The 20,958-nt window shown below is 44.5% G+C and overlaps 1 protein-coding gene across 1 annotated transcript in view; it reads left to right on the top strand.

Annotated features, from left to right (window-relative positions):
* Positions 1 to 20,958, top strand: part of MED12L (mediator complex subunit 12L) — a 319,746-nt gene that overhangs the window by 38,437 nt on the left and 260,351 nt on the right. The window contains exon 5 of the mRNA XM_081234367.1: positions 2,714 to 2,873. Coding sequence (XP_081090493.1) covers positions 2,714 to 2,873 — 160 coding nt within the window. The remainder of the gene's footprint in view (positions 1 to 2,713; positions 2,874 to 20,958) is intronic.

Raw genomic sequence — 20,958 nt, 5'->3', positions numbered from 1 at the left:
AAGACTTCTTGCTCCTGGGGATATCCTTTTAGCTCTTGAGCAGTTCACTAAGAATGTAAGAATGATGTGTTCACTTCTGGTGACTTGGATTACTGTGGTCTCTGGAATTTCCATTTGCCTCTACCACTGCTTAGCAAACAGAGGGTGCTGACAGAAAGGAGAATACAGGGAGAGAAGCATTACAAGGGCAACCCTTTGGTGGATGGAAAACCACGCTAGGTGTCTTAGTTTTCTTCTGGTACTTAGATGCAGTTTCACCTTGGTTTAGAAACCAAGGTTTAGAAACCTTCTAAAACCTTCTAAACCAGGTTTAGAATCCAAAGGCCCAGTGATTGCCTAGGTTCAGCTACAAGTTGAAGTCAGATGGTTTCTTGGCTGAAAATGGAATCCATCCCTGTAGGAAGTCATACTTCAGTCAGTGTAAACATATTTTCCTTCCTGAGTTGGCCCAAACTGTAAATGTGACAAAACCATCAAAATGTGTCTTCTTCCTTAATTAAATAACTTTCTTCACATATGTTCTTCTGAATTCTAAAGCCCTTGATTTGAGCCAACCATTTTTCTTAGGGTTCTGCCAGCAGGGACAGTGAGCTAGAGGTTTGCCTTATGCTGTTCATGTAAGACTCAGCTTTGTTTGCTGTTTCATATAAACATTTCACATGCTCAAAATGCTCCCCCCATCCCCGGCCGTGCCTTCTTGTCAAATGCTGTTCAAAAAGAAATCCTTTATTTAGGCTTCTATAAAGATGCTATTAGTAATGTTTCTTTGGAGATGCTAACTTTACTTTTTGCATTTGCCTGGTTTTTAGGCTTTGATCTTATATATAGTCTTCGGGTATGTCTGACTGAGAGGGAACCTGACCGTGACAGCTAAAATGTAACTCCCTGATACCATACTGTATGTTCTAGTGAAAAACAGCAGCTCCGATCTTGAACTGACTCTATAAGACTGTGCTTTTCTTGTCCCTGGCCTAAACGACAGTAAACCCAGAGCCTTGTGCTCCATGAAAGATGTGCCTTGTAAGCTAAATTTTCAGGAAATTTTCTAGGTAAAATGTATCACCGTGATCCACAGAGAGGAAGTTTTATAGCTTTAGCCTGTGTCACTTTTCACCTCCCTTTTATATAGTTATGTGGTATGCTGTGTAGTTGCCTTTGTCATGGGGGAGGTTATGTTCTACAGTCAGCAACCAAGGTAGGAACTGTACATGATCAAAAGTCTATTACATTGCCCATAAAATACAGTGTATGGACACACTGCATCTCAGTGTTCAACCAGGCAGCTTTTCTTTATCACTGGAGCCGCTTGATGTTTCTTTGGGAAGAACCAGGTGAAATAGCTTGTTTTAAAGAGCTATGTAAAAAAAAACACTTACTTTTAAATTCTGGGAATCACACTTTGTTCCAAGACTGTGAATAGTCAGATTTGTAACATATGTATAATGCAAAAAAATCCACTGGGTAAACCATTGGCTAACTAAGAGAAAAACGCCATGCTATATGAATCAGTTAACTGGTTTGAAGCTTTGATTTTCAACACAAGATCAAGCAAGACTTCGGGGCATAGAGACCAGGGCTAGTGATGTCCATGGTTGTGGGTTTCCAGAATCCTCTTAGGAGAGAGTCAGGTCCATGGCTTGAGAGCACACTGGGGGGCACAGAGGAATCCTTGGAACTGGAACTGGCAACAAAATGAAAGTTGTTATCATTTTGATACATGTAATTCTTTTGCTTTATCCTTCTCACCCCACCGTGAGGTGGACAGGGTCGGTATTATCTCGTTCATACATGAAGAGCCCGGGAGTCATGGGTTTAACCACCACAGGCTGGGGCCACGACTGCAGCACGGGGGTGTTCATTGCTGGGGGCGGGGGTGGGCACGGCCTGCTTCTCCATCTCACTTTTCCCATCCTGCTGCATTGCAGCCAGCATCCTCTCTGTCCGCTGCGTTACCCTGTATTCGTAAATTGGATAGCTTATGTATAGATTAGTGGGCTATTCCTAGGATATTTATGAGGAATTCTAGCAGACTGGATTAACTCTTTCGAGCCATTCGGCAGAACATTGGGATACTAATTTGCTAAATAGTACCTTTGTGGCCTGGAAGAAATAATTAACTGCCTCCAGTGCCCACTTGCAACCAGTGAATTAATTACCCAGCTATTTCTAGCTCAGTGTTTATTAGGCAGATTCACTGATCCATCATTTTAGCCTCTATTTAAAATTTTGGTCTAAAGGCACTTTTAGAAGCTTTCTGGAAATTGTCATTCTTACGAAATGTTACAGTCAGAAAGCTTTATACAAAAATGTTCTTTGATAAAATGTAGAGTGGGGATAGCTTTTCCTTGATCTCTCCCTTCCAGTTTTGAGATATAAACTCGTTGGAGGACTGTCATGAGATTATTTTCCCTATTTTGTTGATACAACAAGTAGCTTTCAGCATCTGAGAGTTTGAAAATAATCTGTTTTTATAAATAAGAAAGCACAACTGATAAAACTGTGTTGCCAATGTGCTAAACATAGTTTTGATTCTTTTTTTCTTAAAATTGGCTTAAAATTTTTTTTTTAAATGGCATGTGCCATTTAAAAAAAGGATATAGTTTTTCATAGCCAGCAGGAACTTAGAGTCTCTTTCTCTTGCTTCCCCTTTCTTTAGGTTGGCCTAGCGATGAACATAATATGTGATTGTTACAAATATATTATTTCTTTTTAGGTTCCCATCCTTAGTAAAAAAGAAGATGTTTTTGCATATTTAGCTAAGTATTCAGTGCCAATGGTTCGAGCAACGTGGCTGATCAAGATGACTTGTGCCTATTATTCTGCTATTTCTGAAGCGAAAATTAAGAAACGTCAGGCTACTGATCCCAATTTGGGTAAGTGAGACAGTATGATACATTTTACATTACCTTGTAAATACTTGTTGCCTGCACCTTCCATACCCATCCCAGAGAGGTGAGTCCCGCGAAGGTCCATTAGTGAAGGTAAAAGTCGCTCGAGGTGTGAATGGAGTGCCGGTTCTGTTCACCCAGGCACAGATTCCTCGTTCCTGAGTCAGCAAGTCCTGTTGCTCTTACCTCCAAAATGTGTCCTGTGTCTGAACACGTCACCACCACAGTTCCTGAAATGCTGCTTCAAGCCACCCCCTCTCTTGGCTGGAGACAGTGGCAGCCTCCTAACTGGTCTCCCTGCCTCTATTTTTGTTCCTTAACGTTCTGGCCTCTCCACAACCGCCACACTGATTGTTCAGCCTAAATCAGATCATATTGTGTCCTTGTTTATAACTTTACAGTAGTTTCTCATTACAATTAGAATAAAGATCCACATTCTTTTTTGGGGCGGGGGAGGTTTAAATATTTTACTTTTGTTTATTTTTTAAACATCTTTATTGGAGTATAATTGCTTTACAATGGTGTGTTAGTTTCTGCTTTATAACAAAGTGAATCAGCTATACATATACATATGTTCCCATATCACCTCCCTCTTGCATCTCCCTCCCACCCTCCCTATCCCACCCCTCTAGGTGGTCACACAGCACCGAGCTGATCTCCCTGTGCTATTTGGCTGCTTCCCACTAGCTATCTATTTTACATTTGGTAGTGTATATATGTCCATGCCGCTCTCTCACTTCGTCACAGCTTACCCTTCCCCCTCCCCGTGTTCTCAAGTCCATTCTCTACATCTGCGTCTTTATTCCTGGCCTGCCCCTAGGTTCTTCAGAAGCACTATTTTTTAGATTCTGTATATATGCGGTAACATACGGTATTCGTTTTTCTCTTTCTGGCTTACATCACTCTGTATGACAGACTCTAGATCCATCCACCTCACTACAAATAACTCAATTTCGTTAAAGATCCAGATTCTCGCCTGCAGTTCCATCCATAGTCTAACCCCCTCTTTCTGCGATGTTCCGGCCACACACCCCTCCAACACGTGTACTCCTTCCTTTCCTGGGCCCCCCTCTGCCTTTCCTCTTCACCCTGTACTTGAGTTGCTCTTCTCTAGACTATTTGCAGCCTCCTTCTCTTCACTGAGGCTTTGGCTCAAGTGTCATTTCCCCAGTAGGTTTTCCCTGCCCACCCAGCTAAATAGCATTCTCTCTCTTTCTCACCTTCCTCCCAGTTATGTTCTCCTGTGTTGTTATTTTATTCACAGCACGTTTCTCTGTCTGAAATCATCTTTTAAGATTTTGTGTCTGTCATCCTCTCTCTCTCGCACACGCACACGCACAGACACACGCACTGGTAGGTATTTGTTGAATGAACTGAAGGGAAACTACTTTCAGTCAGAATTTCTGCTCTTTGGGTGACTAGACAGTGACTCCTTGAGGCGGTGCTAAAACATGCTCGATAAAAGGTTGGATGCTACATTAGAACTGTGCACAGAGAATTATATATAAAGAGTCCATTTAAAGATTAGGTTTACAAATAATTCTTTATGACATGGAAACGTGCTTATGGTTTTATAAGGCAGAGCCCCAACTGCAAAGCTCTGACGGGCAGGATGGAAAGCACAAATGTCCTCCACTGCCAGGAGGCGCCCTAGGGGAGTGAGTCAGGGCGAGGCGCATTCGGGATGGTAAAGGGGCCTCGACGAACCGGAGAGTGGGGACAGTCTAAAAGCATGAACACAGAAATTCAAAACAAAAAATGGCCTGGGGCTTCCCTGGTGGCGCAGTGGTTGAGAGTCCGCCTGCCGACGCAGGGGATGCGGGTTCGTGCCCCGGTCCGGGAAGATCCCACATGCCGTGGAGCGGCTGGGCCCGTGAGCCATGGCCGCTGAGCCTGCGCGCCCAGAGCCTGTGCTCCGCAACGGGAGAGGCCACAACAGTGAGAGGCCTGTGTACCGCAAAAAAAAAAAAAAAAAAAGGCCTGATTCCATGGCTGCCACCTTTGAGTTCAGCATTATCTCGTGTGTCAAAATAACAAGCAAAAATGAACTGTACTTAAAAAACAAAACTGTGTAGTGTATATATGTAAATGTCAAGAAAAAAAAGGGAGGAAATAATCCACAAAGTTAACAATGGTTGTCTCTGAGTCTGTTTTCACAGTAGTCTTGTGTTAACTACGTGTCTCATTTTTTCATCAGCTTATTATTTTATTGGGGGAAACAAAAGAAATGTCCCTTTTTTATTACTAAAGTAGTTATGTTCTCATTACAGTATTTTCAAATGGTGCCAAAGTAGATACAATACAGTGTATAAATTTCTTTTTTCCCTTGTCCATGTTTTCCTTCTTGAACTTTCCTTCATTCATATACAGACACATATGTGCAATTCTTCTTTGTCTCTTTCTCTCTCTCTGTCTGTATCTATCCGTGTATCTATTGCATTTAATAATAATTCTCCCCAAAACCTGGGTATCTAGTTGCTTCTTAGCCACCTCTACTTTGATGACGAACAGGCATCCGAAACCTAATGTATATCAAATCAAAGTTGATTTCTCACCATCCCTAAACTTGTTCCTTCCTCAGACTTCTCCTTAGTAAATGTTATACATAGCCATCAGGCGAATAAGAGTAAAAGACATATTGTCATTCTGGGCTTTTCGCTTTCTCTCAAAACTCTCCATTTACTCCCTTAGCAATCCTGTTAACTTTACTTTCAAAATCTAATCAGGGGGCTTCCCTGGTGGCGCAGTGGTTGAGAGTCCGCCTGCCGATGCAGGGGACATGGGTTCGTGCCCCGGTCCGGGAGGATCCCACATGCCGCGGAGCAGCTGGGCCCGTGAGCCATGGCCGCTGAGCCTGCGCGTCCGGAGCCTGTGCTCCGCAACAGGAGAGGCCACAACAGTGAGAGGCCCGCATACCACAAAAAAAAAAAAAAAAAAAAAAATTCTAATCAGGGCTTCCCTGGTGGCGCAGTGCTTGAGAGTCTGCCTGCCGATGCAGGGGACGCGGGTTCGTGACCCAGTCTGGGAGGATCCCACGTGCTGTGGAGAGGCTGGGCCCGTGAGCCGTGGCCACTGGGCCTGCGCGACTGGAGCCTGTGCTCCGCAGCGGGAGGGGCCACAAGGGTGAGAGGCCCGAGTACCGCAAAAAAAAAAAAAAAAAAAAATCTAATCAGAATCCAGCAAGGTATTCCTGCTTCCGCTGCTGGCACCCTGGCCCAAAGCACCAGCAACCCCACCTTCGCCTGTGCTTTTTATTGCAGGGCCTCCAGCAGATCCTGTTTCTGTTCTTGCCCCTCTAATGACAACTTTCTAGTTTGTAGTCAGAGCGATCCTGCTGGGACATACATCATGGTTCACGCCTATGCTCAGCATCCTCTCCTGACCGCCTGTCTCTCTCAGACATGTGCCTCAGCCAGCACCAGCAGCCCGTATGCACATCTCAGACATTGACCCGTGGCTGCCACTCTCCCTCTCACCCCTGGATATCCCCCTGGCCTGCCCCCTCCCCCACTGCTGGCTTAGCTCAGAGGGCACTTCCTAAGAAAAGCCTTCTCTTCACGTCCTGCTTCATTTTTCTTCATAGCTCTTAATGCCATCTCGTTATATTTTAATTTATTGATCACCTATTTCTACTGACTCTGAACTGTAGTGATTCTTCATGAGATAGTTTGTCAGATTTGTTCCGTGCTGGATCTCCTAGGGCAGTACCTGGCGTACAAAAGATGCTCAGTAGTTTTAACGATAAATACATGAACAATTAGGTTTGAAGCGTTTGTGTGTATGTTTGTGCATGTGTGTGCATGCTTTTTTTTTTCTTTTCATTTTCTAATTTGCTCCAGTTTGTAATCCTTGAAACCTTCAGCATTGCTAGCTATATCGGAGAGACTAGTCTCCATTCCTTAGATGCTCTTCGTATTTTTTGGTAACTTGTTCCTGTTTTCCTTGATATTCCATTTAATCTGATTTTAACTGTCATAAAAAAAGGTGATCATGCAGGAATGATTCTGCCAAATGAAATGTAAACAGTTTTAGGACAAGTGAAAGTCTGATGGACCCTCATCATTTGTGAAGAACACGTAGTTAAGAGTTTTTAGGCCTCCCAGATATGAAGGCATCACCAGGAGTGTATGATTTCCTCTCCCAAATGGAGGGAAGCCTAGCTCCAGTGTCTAGCTCAGAACATCATGGACTGCTTGTTGGATTTGTTACTTTTGCTGTTAATTTCCTTACCAGTGTGATCACTTGGTTTGGTGAGGGGATTATTTTCTAACCACCCCCCCAAGCTCAAATTTCTATTATCTGCACACCCACAACAGATAGTTGATTAGGTTCACCCACTAGCTGTGTTTTCTCTTGTTTCATAAGCCACATAACACACGATTCCATTTTTCGGCTCAGTTTATTTACAGAGTATTACATGGTCTTTATGATTATTCTTGTGTATTAAAAAGTGTGAATGTTAAATCCATGAAGGTCAATTGCCTACTGTCCTTTTCTCAGGGTAGGGTATAAAAGCTTTGACCTAAAAAATGCTTAAGGCTAAAAATATTTTTTAAATGTGTGAATTTTAGAAGTTCCCCTAACCTTTTAGGTCTAGCATCTCAGAAAGAGCTTCGGGTTGTACTCATCTTGGCTCTGGTGCTGTGTGGCTGGGTGACTGAAAGCAAAGTCCTTAGTCTCTCCAGACATGGGTCTCCTCAACCTTGATCCAATCCATGGTCTACGTGGCCTTTAATTGCCATGGTCTTCAGCCTTTCTTTTTTTTTTTTTTTTTTGCAGTACGCGGGCCTCTCACTGCTGTGGCCTCTCCCGTTGCGGAGCACAGGCTCCGGACGCGCAGGCTCAGCAGCCACGGCTCACGGGCCCAGCCGCTCCACGGCATGTGGGATCCTCCCGGACCGGGGCACAAACCCGTGTCCCCTGCATCGGCAGGCGGGCTCTCAACCACTGTGCCACCAGGGAAGCCCTGACCTTGACATTTTTGAGGGGGACAGGCCAGTTATTTTGTAGAATGTCCCTCTGTTTGTATTTATCCAGTTGCTCATCATCAGATTCATGTTAGCACTTTTGGTGGGAGTATCCCGGAAGTGACGCTGTGAGTATCCCGGTACCTCCCATGACATTGTCCCAGTACCGGTGATGGTAACTTTGAGCTTTTGGGTAAGGTGGTGTCTATCAGGTTTCTCCACTGCAGAGTTACTGTTCTGTCCTTTGTGATTAATAGGTAATTGAACTAGGTAGATATCCAATTGCTCTTTCTATATTCTTACATGTGTTTTAAAAATGCAAATGTAGTGTACTATTTATACTGTATGAAAAGAGCACACAGTTTTCAATATCTGATCTTGGTTTGCTATCATTCTGTTACACCGGATATCTCTCACTTACTACTTTGTCTTCAGCACCTTCTTCGGCTTCTTGAAGCAAATTACACAGTGCCTTTGGAAGCATTTGGCTGTGTAGACATGGCCATAATGTAGCAAGTTTCCCACTCCAAGCAAGCTTTACAGCCAAGCAAGTACACACATATATATGTGTTGAATTGCGTTAGATTGCATACACTGCAGAAGATTAACTTGCAGTAATAATTTCTATGTTCTAGAAACCATTCAGCACACTTGGAGCAAGATTGAGTATCGAGTGTCACCCTCTTTGGCGTTGGTTTTACGGCTTCCGTTGTCTTGATGATCGTTCTTAGGATTTGTGAAGTGTTTTCAGTAGAAATGGCCTTTATTCCTTTGTAATAGAAACATATGTTTTATTTTCAGTTCCCACATTCAATGTTGGAACAGAGCTATAAAGCACTGCTGTTTGATTTTATTGAAGAGAGTTTTTCCTAATGTTCAGTGGGCTAACAGTAGCAAAGGAGCAGGCATGTTGTGTACATTCTTTAAATGTGGCAACACAGAAATCTTCGCTGTCATTATGCAGAGTTACGGATCTAAAATGTAGAGTAAGTGAGTTGCTGCCCTGGGGAGCTTGCAGTGGGCAAACACATACCTAGTGCAGTGTGTACCCAAAAGGGAGAGGGGCGAGAGGGGCCTTGGGTTTCTGGGTGAGGTTGCATGTGTAGTTTCAAGGGGGGGGGCAAAGAAATATTTGACTTGTACGAATCTTAACATCAGGGCAGAGATTTTAAACCAGAGGTGAATTAGGGAAGCTTGGAAGAAGAGACTTTAATTCTCCCTCTTTATGAGACCTGAAAAAATAAAAGGTTATAGGTGGACATGATGTTTAGAAAATGCCGTCTAATAGATGAGTGTTAAGAGACTCGAGGGAAAGAATACCAGACGTGATACATATTTGGTTTCCGATATTTTTTGGAATTGAATGAAGTTTCGTTTTTAAAACAAGAATATTTAACTGTCTTAAATGTTTTGAGGTCACCAGAGAAGAGCATTTAAAATGGGCTAGCTAAGGGAACTCCCTGGCGGTCCAGTGGTTAGGACTTGGTGCTCTCACTGCTGGGGCCCGGGTTCTCCCCAGTCGGGGAACTAAGATCCTGCAAGGCGTGCGTCGTGGCCAAAAAAAAAAAAAATTAAAACCAATCAATCAGTAAAATGAGCTAGCTAATACTTAAAAATAAAAAAAGTAAAACTTACACAGAGTTATATAATTAAAATCTTTGAACAGATTTGGAAGTGGGACTATGGTAAATAACACAGAACCTTGTACGTTTATTTGTAGGAATTTCCCCTACAGTGAGGAGGAGTCTTACCGTTAATGAGTTATGTGAGTTCATCATATAACTCTAGTATGTACTATTATACCATTCCTCCTATCACTGTAACAGTGGCTGTTCCTTGAGCAGTTATAGAATCACCCTCACTGTGGCGGGCGGGATTTTTGCGCACCCAACAGCCCTAGATTGAATCAGCTCCTGACGCGTGCTGTGAAAATGAGCTTTCCAGCCTTGGGGATACCTCCTCCTTTTGCTGTCGGGCCCTACGACGGTGTTTCCTGTGGGCTAGTGTGAGAACAGCCCTCCCCAGGGCCACCAGGGTGGCTGTGATGTGCCGTGGTACCGCCTTCCCCCTTTCTTAGTGAGCACTGGCTCAGCTCTCTGTCTGTTCTATTGTCTGATTTATTGTTCAGGAGCCCTGGGAGAAATGTACTTTTATCCCCAGTTCACAGATGAAGGCACTGATGTGCAGGTGGGGGACGGAGCCCCTTAGCTCGTGCGTCCAGACCGGGCTCTGGAGTCTGTGCGCTGGGCGCTGTGCTGGTCGGTGGGGATGGAGGGGAGAATGTGGTCACTGCCCCCCCGGTCTGCACAAGTGGGGGGAGGGGGCACACAGCCAAACACTCCAGATATTAGAGGTCCTAGGAAGGAAGCGCAAACAGCGAAGCGCATAAAATGCGGAGGGAGGGGCTTCCCCGGTGGCGCAATGGTTGAGAGTCCGCCTGCCGATGCAGGGGACGCGGGTTCGTGTCCCAGTCCGGGAAGATCCCACATGCCACGGAGCGGCTGGGCCCGTGAGCCATGGCCGCTGAGCCTGTGCGTCCGGAGCCTGTGCTCCGCAACGGGAGAGGCCACAACAGTGAGAGGCCCGCGTACCGCAAAAAAAAAAAAAAAAAAAAAATGTGGAGGGAGTCCCAAGGGACTCGGGAAACCCGGGGAGGTCGCAGAGGAAGTGCCATTTGAGGGCAGTTTTGGAAGAAGCAGCGTTGCCTAGGAGGACAGTCGGGGTCTGTCATGCAGGGAAGGGCACTTCTGGCAGAAGAATGGCATCTGCGGGGAATTAGGGCCATCAGGCGGTTTGACGTGGGACCGCCGGGGGTTACTTTGATCTGGTGCATCAGGTACCCGTGGGGCAGCGCGGAAAGGCTGTGGGGAGGCGTGTTTGCTAGAGCAGCATGACGGGGAGCCCTGGAAGGGCTTCTCACTACCATGACTGTTGTCGTCACACTCCCCCTCAGCTTCTTGTCTGTCCCATGGGCGTCACTGACAGTATCTTCTGAGGATGAAGTGAGTCAGTACCTCTACAGCATTTAGAACAGTGTCCACCACACAGTGAGTGGCCGGTAAATATAGACCGTTAATAAATCGTATGCTACAACTGCACTAGGACTACAGTTATGACGAGCCAGTCTCCACTAATTATTGCAGGCATTGTGCTGGGAACTTTACAGACATTATTTGTAATCATTACAACATGCTTTCAATGTAGGTTTTATTATTTCATTCCGTGTATGCGGGGCCCAAGCCTCAGAAGTTAAGTCACTTGCTGGCACACACGGAGTGGACCTACTAGGAGATGTCTTTTCTTTCCTCCCCACTGTGATGGTTGCCGGGGGCATGTGTATGTTGTAGGTCTGGCCCCGGGAGGCAAGGAGCATCGCTAGGGAGAAGGGTGCTGGCAGGGAACAGGCTGCGGGACTTGGGGGCTGTGGGCAGCATCCAAGGAACCAGAACTCCTGTGCTCGCGGGTGCCATGGGGAGCAGGCAAAGCATAGCAAAGCCCAGGGTGCCAGAGAGACGAGAGCCAGGTGAAATGGCTTTCAAGATGAGCAGCTCTAATTCTGGCTAGGAATTGTTGGGTGTTCAATATGGTGAAAAGTGACAAGTCATATCATGGGCAGGAGGCCTTTTTTGGGGAAACAGATTAGAAGAAGCTTAAAATGCTTCGTGGTTAAACTGCCCAGGGAACTGCTCTGTTTACCCCCAGTTGTTTCCTCTGTACCCCTGAGGTTTCGTTGGGTTGGGCGTTTGGGGTGGGTGAGAGACTTTTCTTGGTTGACTGTACTCTTGGAACCACTGTCCTTATCGCCCCCCAAATACATAGAAGAAACAGCTCCCGTTCTTGCTCAGTGGGTAATTAATTTGTGACATATTCATTGAGCCATTTGGACTGCAAAAATAAGCCCTGCTAAACACATAATTGACAGTCTGGTTTCTTATCTGAGCCAACCAGCTTACATTCAGTTCGGGTCCTTGAAGACGGTGCATACTTTTTTTGATTCCAGGGACAAGTTTTGAGTTTCAAGTCAAGATTGCCTCCACATTTGCACATGGTCCTTGTATCTTATTTGTCATAAAGGAGATATCTGCCTTGTTTACTATGAAAGTAACCTTGAAGGCTGGACAGATATGCTTGCATAAGCATAATTTAAATGCATGCTTTACCTAGGCATGAAAAATAGGTTTTAATTGGTGAGGTAACTCTGGCTGTATCCAGTTAAAGCCACCCTCCAATAGAAGGAACAGGACCTATGGGTACAACTTTGGCACGTGCAACTGTTCCATTCCTTTCACCTGAACGTTTTAGCATCCGTTGATGAACCAAGTCCAAAACCATTATTTCACTGGGAATGGCTAGATGTTGGCATTCTTCTGTAAAAATGGGCTTTCCCTCATCAGCTGTGATAAATCATAATTCTTTCTAAAAAAAAAAAGGCAGAATAAATGCTAAATTCTTTTCCTCTGAGTATCAGTTTTCAGAGTAAGAATTGCTGTCATTGCACATTTAGTTCTTTAATAATTGAGTTTCTCCTTTTTTTTTTCTTATTTAAAAAAATTTATCTTTGGTCATTGTTATGGGCTTACTGATATTCCTTCGTTCAGCATTTTGCAACCTGTTATACTTGTTGTTCATTTTAGTGTTCCAGTTGTCCCAAAGGTGGCCAATGGAAGACGTTTCAAGATCTTTTGTATCCTTTGACATGACACCATCTGACTTAGAGCACCCCCTTCTTTTTTTGGCACAGAAAGTCTCCCAGGTTCATCTTGTACTTTTTCTGCCTCAGGTCTGCAATCAGCCATTTCTTTATGGAACGCTACTTCTTTCTAGTGGGGAATAGTATTTAGAAAGCAAGATCTGGATGCTGTTGCTAGTAGCTTGTTGCTACTAGGATGTCATGGCATCTAAGCCCTATCTGGATGGATGGGATACATATAGATCTGTGAATACATGTGTGTGTACACATGTTGTGCATTCCTATGGGAGTTTATATTCCTATTTCCAATTTATCTCTAACATTTCCATTTAACATTAAAGATTTTTATTAATTTCTTTGATTTTACCTTTATTTCATATCTGTTACCTGGATAATGACATGGTTTCTAGTAACAAGGACATGGTTACTTATTTGTCTTACCCGGCTATAAACATATACTAGATTCAGAATGAAAATCTGCTATATGTTAGGAAGAAAGGAAATATCTAAGTACAGAACGTCTTGGTGGGAGGTGAAGGAGAGCTGAATATTCCATCATCTTCCATAGTAGGAAGCTAACAGATAATGCTTAAAATCAGGAAGTACAACTGCACGTATGTTATTTAGAGATAAAGCGGTCAACAAAAGAAACACAGGGGAGGAAAGAATTGAAAATAATTGCTTTTGGGGAATGAGAAATGGAGGAGTTTATGGACAGTGGGCTGCTGGTTTTCACAATAAGTCATATAGAGCTATTGGACTCTAAGACACGTGCAAGTGTAACTTGGATATAAATAAAAAGTTAGCTAAGCCTAATCTCAGTCCCAAATTATTACTCTCTATTTTTGTGTTGTTGATACCTTTTCTGGAAGGTACCTTGCTGAAAAAAAATGTGTTTCATGCAAAAGATTTGAAGGAAGCTCAGGGAATGCATTAGAGTTTTAGTTCTTCTTAGATAATATTACGAGAGCTTACTTTTCACTCAGCCAAGTGCTTGCTGCTTGGGACCTTAACAAAAATTGGAAGACTTTTATATTTTTCCAGGTGTGTAGTTGTTCAGTTAATTGGATATGTAAAATTTACACAGACTTAAAAATTGAAGGAAAAATCACATCAAATTTATCATCTTGACCATTTTATATGTATAGTACAGTCTAACTGTCTGCACATGGTTGTGCGACAGGTCTCCAGAACTTTTTCATCTTGCAAAACTGAAGCTCTGTACTCGTTACATAAACTCTCCTTTCCCCCCCTGCCCTCCCTCCACCTCCGTCAACCGCCATTGTACTTTCCTGATTTATATACACTTTTAAATGTTCTCATCGAGTTTAATATGCTACAGTGTCACTCTGCATTCCACATTGTTGCCCTATGGAAACATGTTTCAGCTTTTTCTAAAGTAAAAATGTTAGAGCTGGGCCCATGTTAGAATGCTAGTATGTGGGAGTGGTGGTGGTTGTTGGTTGTGTGTGTGTGTGTGTGTGTGTGTGTGTTTATGATCAGTTAAAGGTAATGTCTGCTCATGATTGCTTTTTGAATTTCTTAGAGAAATGCATTCAGAGAACTTATTATATTTCATTTGAATAAAGAGTGATTTAGTTAAAAAAAAAGTATATTAAGATTCTCTGCACTGGTGTAGATGCTGTGAAGTTTTTAACCAAATGGAGGCTGTGCTGTCTGCCTTCAAGGGGGCTGCCTTAAAGGCATTTTTGTGAAAACAAGAGGCATACATAAAACACAGAGCAACAGTCAGTACATGATTACTGGTAATCATATAGGAAACGACTGGGAGGCTGGAAAAATTAAGGGAGGTTTTCTTTAAGAGTTAAATATGCGCTGGGCCCTAAAGAAATCTAGCCTTTAAGTAAAAATGGGGAAATTTTTGCTTTGTTTTGTTTTCACATCTTAAAAAGTATTTCTTGGTCTTAAATTAGCTAGTTGTCTTCCTCTCTGGCACACTGAGAGCAAATGAGTTACATTTATAGTTCTTTTTTTTTTTTTTTTTAAAGAAGATGTTGGGGGTAAGAGTTTATTAATTAATTAATTAATTAATTTTCGCTGTGTTGCGTCTTCGTTTCTGTGCGAGGACTTTCTCTAGTTGCGGCAAACGGGGGCCACTCTTCATCGCGGTGCGCGGGCCTCTCACTGTTGCGGCCTCTCGTTGCGGAGCACAGGCTCCAGACGCGCAGGCTCAGTAGTGGCTCATGGGCCTAGTTGCTCCGCGGCATGTGGGATCCTCCCGGACCAGGGCTCGAACCCGTGTCCCCTGCGTTAGCAGGCAGATTCTCAACCACTGCGCCACCAGGGAAGCCCCTATAGTTCTTTTATGTGTCCTGTATTTGCTTTGGTCTTTACCACTGTTGGTTCTGTTGGTCTTGCTGGTTTGGGTGAATTACCTGGTCTTGAATTTCCTGTTCAGAACCCACTGCCACTCAACAGTCTCTCTGTTTTCTAGTCACTTTGAGTGTTGACTCCTGGTTGAACTAATGAATGTGTGATAAAAATAGTGATCAGAGTCCCAATTTAATTAAAATTTAGTTCTTTGCTGTCTATGGCTATCCATACGTACATGTACATCTAAACCTGGAACATATTATACAGCAAAAATATCTGTTTGTTAGAAGTTTTTGTAGCTTGCAGCCTGGTTTTATATATTGTCAGTTGGGGCAGTCCTCACAAAATCCCTCTGAGGTAGCTAGGTATCTCCATTTTACAAATTAGGGTGAGAAGATCCATGGAAAGTGGGAGAACTGAGAATTCCATCCTGGACTTCCATTTCTGGGTCCTGTTTGCTTTGCAGAGTTTCTAAGCGGCTCATATCAGAGGGGCGACTGTGAGGCTGGGATGGAGTGAGCTGTGAGGGGTGTCTCAAAAAGCTCAGTGTTTCATGAGTTTTTTTATTTGTCGTGCATCTTGTAGATCTATTGCTTAAAGCATAAACAGGAGGATTTTGAGAAAAGACAGCTGCTTGTGTGACTTAAAAATTTTTTTAAAGTAGGTAACACATATCCATAGTAGAAAAACACAAAATACCCCAAAGGGCGCAGTGAAGTGTCACCTCACTGTGTCCTCCTGTGGCCCCTCGTCACACACTTCAGAAGGAATTTTTGTAACGTTTCTTATGTATCTTCTGAAATGTATTTTTATGTGTATCTTTAGTGCATGTTTTTACGTTCCTTTCAGAAAATGGGTGCTTGTTCTGTGCCGTGCACAGAGCGCCTTGCTCTTGTAAGGGGCTCTGAGCTACTAACTTTGTAATACTTATAAAAGCTGGATCTTTTCTTTTTGCAATTTGTACGGGAATGTTAATTCCATGATGAATAGAAAGCTTTTTTTTTTTTTTTTTTTTTAAGTTAAAAAAGACTTACTCTAAGTTTCAGGGTCATTTTCAGACAAAGTGTGTATAATCTTCCAAATGAAATCCCTGCAATAAAGTGGCTCTTCTGCCCATTTCAACTCACCATGATTTTGGAGTCGAGGAATATATAGAATATATTGACAGGATAGAAAACACATTAAGGGTCGATAAATGGTCAGTTGGAACATCTTTGTGAGAGTAACACAACTAAGATGAATAGATGGAAATAAACATATCATATTGATATATGATATCGTACTGTACAATATATCATACGGTCTTGGAATCTCCAGCAAAATAAAACCAGGTGAGTGCTGGAGGAGAGGATACGGGGGATGGGTCTGCGTGGTCTGTATGATGTGTAAGCGTTTTTGTGTTTTAGAGCCTTTTGGTCTGGAGTTTCTTTGCACGGTTATCTGGCGATGTGATGTCTATAGTATTTGTATTCGCGTCCTAGTGGAAGACTCTTGTTCAGAATTACAGACTTTACAGCAACTACGTCTAGGACCTAAGAAGTAAACACAGTGCCGTTCTTACTGTAGAAACTTTACTCAAAGCACAACTGGTCATGGAATTAAATTCCAATGCAAAGCGCAAAAAGGAAAAAAAGAAAAGAAAATGTAGTTTATTTTTGCTCCACAAATGACCGGGGCTTTCTACTGCTTCCTCTGTAGCAGAAGCTGGAGGAGGGGCAAGGGTAACCAAGCGTCCGATGTAGTGTAATTTCAGTAGCTTTGGCGCCTCCAGTAGGGCCGGCAGTGGGTCTTTCACTCACACTGCGCCTGCGTTTCTCCTCCCCACAAATCCTCAGGAGGGCCCCCCTTTATTCCCAAGGCTGCAGGAACGCGCAGAGGCATGTTCTCCTGTTCACAGGGAGGCCGATCTGTGGTCTCCTCCTCGAGGCTCTTGTCTTGCCCTAGCTGTCCTCTCCTGGGGCGATGAAGTCCTCAGCCTGGTCTCAGATGTGGAAGGCGGTGGGGACTTGTCCTACGGGGTTAAGTAGACGCACCACTTTAATATTTGGAAAAATAACATCCCTGTTATTCCATGAGAGGAATATCTCAGCTAGGCCAAGGCCGTCGCTCGCTCAGAAGTTGGGAAGGTGCTTTGTGACCGCCTGGAGGGGTGGGATAGGGAGGGTGGGAGGGAGGGAGATGCAAGAGGGAAGGGATATGGGGACATATGTATATGTATGACTGATTCACTTTGTTATAAAGCAGAAACTAATAAAAAAAAAAGTTGGGAAGGATTTGAGGAACTCGCCCTCTGATAACTAGAACATTCATTTCCAACGGCCCCCCGCCCCCCAGAAGGGGTGGGGCTGTCACGGCAGGCGTTTCGCACGTGCCCCTCTGTCAGGAGGAAACCGTGAGGCGGTGCTGCCCAGAAGCTCGTGCTGTGGTTGATGGGCTGGATACGGCATTCTCGTTCCAGGCGCTAAAACTGGATTCTGCCTTTGGCTTCAGATGCACTTATGGGGTTGACAGAGAAAAAGGACAACTGGAAAAAAAATCCCTAAATGCAACAGTTAGCATTTGTCTGCATTAGCCTGGGAACAGGAATCGGAGACCTGACAGCGAGAGGGGAAAACCAAGAAAAGGGTCAAAGGCTGTCCTCAGGTATGAGATGCTGCCCGGCTTCTCGAAGGCAGGCAGGCGGTTAGGAGTCTCCTTGCTGCTTTGGGACTCAAGGCTCTTTTGCTCCCTCCTCGTCAGCCCCTCCTCCTCTCCCTGCTCAAGAGCTTGCCGCACGTTTCCTTGGTTGGCCACTTAGTCTCTTTTTCACCCTGAGATCCTTAGGCATTAAGCATCAGTCACACAACTGCACAGTTATTTATATATTGCCCTGTAAGGGCCCTTATCTTTTGGGGGGGCATTGTCCCTCCCTCCTCAGAGCGGTTGGTTGGTTGGTTGCACCTTCACCTCTGTCTGCAGGCTCCCTCCCCTGTCTCACCACCCTTCTCTTGGACTTCAGAGAGGAACAGACTCTGTGTCAGTCTCCCTCAGCCACCTGTTCGCTTCCACCCCGACACACACCTGTACAGACTTACGTGCAGCAGCCAGTCCTCACCTGTCTTCCTGTCTCGGCCAGAGAGTTCCTACTTCCAGCCAAGGTTACTTCCTGCCCATCTGGGGGCTCCTGGCCACCCGGCCTGTAAATCATGCAAGTTTGTTTCCTCTCAGAAGCACACTGTGCTGTGACACAGCAAACTGTGTCCCAGTTCTAAGCATCTTATATCTTACTTAATTCTCAAAATAGCCATATAGGCTAAGTAACACTTATCAGCCTGTTTGATAGACAAGTAACTGACGCATCCAAAGGCTGAGTGACTTGCCCAAGACTCCAAAGCTGCCAAGTGATTCGAGCTGCTACAGGAACCAGGCCACCTGAGTCTAGAACCTGGGTTCTTCACCACCAAGCGAGGAAACATACGCTGAGGGCTCAGGAGAGGGCTGAGTTAGTTAGTGCACAAGCCGTATTCTTACTCTGCAGAACAAGCCTTCCTACACCTGGGGCTGTGTCCGCTGGGTACTTCTGCAGTCATAGTCCCGTCGTTTAGGCCTTGAACCCACGTATGATAGAGCTCCCCACATCCATATCTTCACCCTGAGCCTTCTGAATGTCAGACCTGTGTATCCGCCTGCCCCTGGACACATCTTCCCATGAATATCTGGGACACCTGAATAAGATCGGCGGATTGTGTCCATGTCAGTATCCCGGTTGTGATATTGTCCTGTCGTTTTGCAAGGTGTTAACATTTGGCAAAAGTAGGTAAAATGTACACGGGGTCTCTCTATATTGTTTCTTACAACTGCATGTGAATCTATGATTATCTCAAAATAAAGTTGAATTAAAACAACACGTTCATGAAAACAAATGCATTGGATTTAGCCCCCTTACCCTCCCCCCGCCCCGCTCTCTGTTCCACATCCCGTTCTGTGGCACCGTGATCTGCTCAGCTGCCCCACAGGGAGACCTGGAAGCTGCCCACCCCTCTCTGTTTCTCCCTCTCCACCGTCAGGTTGCTTACAATTCTACCTGCCTCTTTTTTTGTACCCTCCTCAGTCACCTCTTCACTGGACTTTGCAGCCTCGTTTCAATTTGTCTCCCTCCCTGCCACCCCCACCCCCCCCAACTGCAACTTCTGAGAGAGACTCTTAATTTACATATCTGATCTCCTCTTTCCTTTGCTTAAAATTCTTCAATGGCTTTGAGTCATTCGTGGCAAAAGATCAAACTCCATAGCTTGTCACTACTGCCTGGGCTATCGGTTATAAACGCAGATTTCTGGACCCCAGTCCAGACTCACAGGGTGGAAATCTCGGAGTCAAAGCTAAATCGGTATGTTTAGCCAACTGGCGCCCTCTGGTGACCATTTTCTGCCATCGCGTTTGAGGACCTCTGGCCTGGGCCACCTCCCTCGCCTCACGGGGGACCCTTTCTCCCTCTGCCTTGCGGCTGTCCGCATGGCCTGGGATGTTAACACACTGCTCTTTCTCCCTGTGGAACTCCTTTGTACCTTCCCTCCAGACTTGGCTAAAGCATCCCCTTGCTTCATCTCCTGTGTCCCATGGCGTGTCAGAGCGCTTACCTCATTGCTGTCAGTCAGTATCTGTGTCCCTGTGTGTCTCTCTACCTCAGGGATGAATCACCTCAGGTGGGCACTGCTTTCTTCTCACCTTTGTAGCTCCAGACCCCGGGAGAGCTTCTGGCCCTCCGTAGACATTTAATGTTTGCTGCCAAATGCCTGTGATTTTTATTTTTTCTTGAGTTGTCACCTTGATCCCCAAGTGACAGTACTTAGTGTCATTGCCAGTAAGTAAAACCAGAGAGAAATAGCCAGTTAAAAATAACATGGTAAAATTACTCATCCAGACAAAAACAGATATTCACTATTTGCCATTTAGCCCCAGTGTTGTACAGTTAATTCTAAGTGAGAGGAAAACTTAAAGCATAAAAAAAGATTCAGGAATTTATCGCACCATAGCATTTCCACGGAGTGGCAACAGCCCATCCATCCATTCCACACACTCCCCCGCCCCCCCGCCACCTGCATACACGCGCGTGCGCACACCACACACACGTACGTTTCCTGCTTTTCAGCCAAAGGGCCTGATCTCACTAACCGCCCGTTCAGCAGAACCAACATTCCAGCCGGTGGGGTGACTCTCCTTTGGTCTCCCGTCGCCCTGAGGCAGCGGTTTTCCCTGGGGCTCTTCTTTATCCGACACTCTGTTCCCCGCCCCGCCTTTCACTCCCCGAGTTTGACCAGTGGCCGAATACGGGATTTCCAGTTTCCTGTGAATCGTTTTATAGAATTCACCTGATTAACTTTTTTAAGCCCTTTATTATGGACATTTCAAGCATGGACAAATATAGGAGAATGTAATAAAGTCCCTGTTACGCATCACCCAGGTTTAACTGTTCACCCTCTTGGACACGCCTGCTTCTACCCTTATTCTCCTCCCTAACCACACCTCCTCCCTGGGCCCCTCAAAGTCTCGTCCTTTCGTCATGGATTACTTTTCATCCGTGCGGAGTAGTCTTTTCTTTTACTTCATGAAACGCTGATGAATTTTTATTGGTAGTAAGGTATTTCAAGAAAACATTAAAAAATTATATAATAGCTTTACTGAGATACAATGTATACTGTTTTACAGTTCATGTTAAGTATACAGTTTAGAGGTTTTTCATGTGTTTACAGAGTTGTGAAACCATCATTACATTTTAGAATATTTTTATCACCCTGAAGGGAATCTCGTACCCATTGGCAGTCACTCCCCATTTCCCATCAGCCCCCCTCAGCCCTATAGGTTGGCCTATTTTGGACATTTCATCTAACTGGAATCATAACATATGTGGTTCTTTGAAACAGGTGTCTGTCAGTTAGTATAATGTTTTCAAGGTTCATCCATGTTGTACTATCAGTAGTTCATGACTTCTGATGGCTGAGTGGTATCCCATTATAGGCATATCAGACATTTTATTTACCCATTCATCAGTTGATGGACATTTGAATCGCTTCCACTTCTTGGCTGTTATGAACCATGCTGC

Source organism: Mesoplodon bidens (assembly GCF_964165515.1).
Source record: "Mesoplodon bidens genome assembly, chromosome: 5".
Taxonomy (NCBI): domain Eukaryota; kingdom Metazoa; phylum Chordata; class Mammalia; order Artiodactyla; family Ziphiidae; genus Mesoplodon; species Mesoplodon bidens.
The sequence above is the reverse complement of the archived record's forward strand: the minus strand, read 5'-3'. Positions and strand labels throughout refer to the sequence as shown.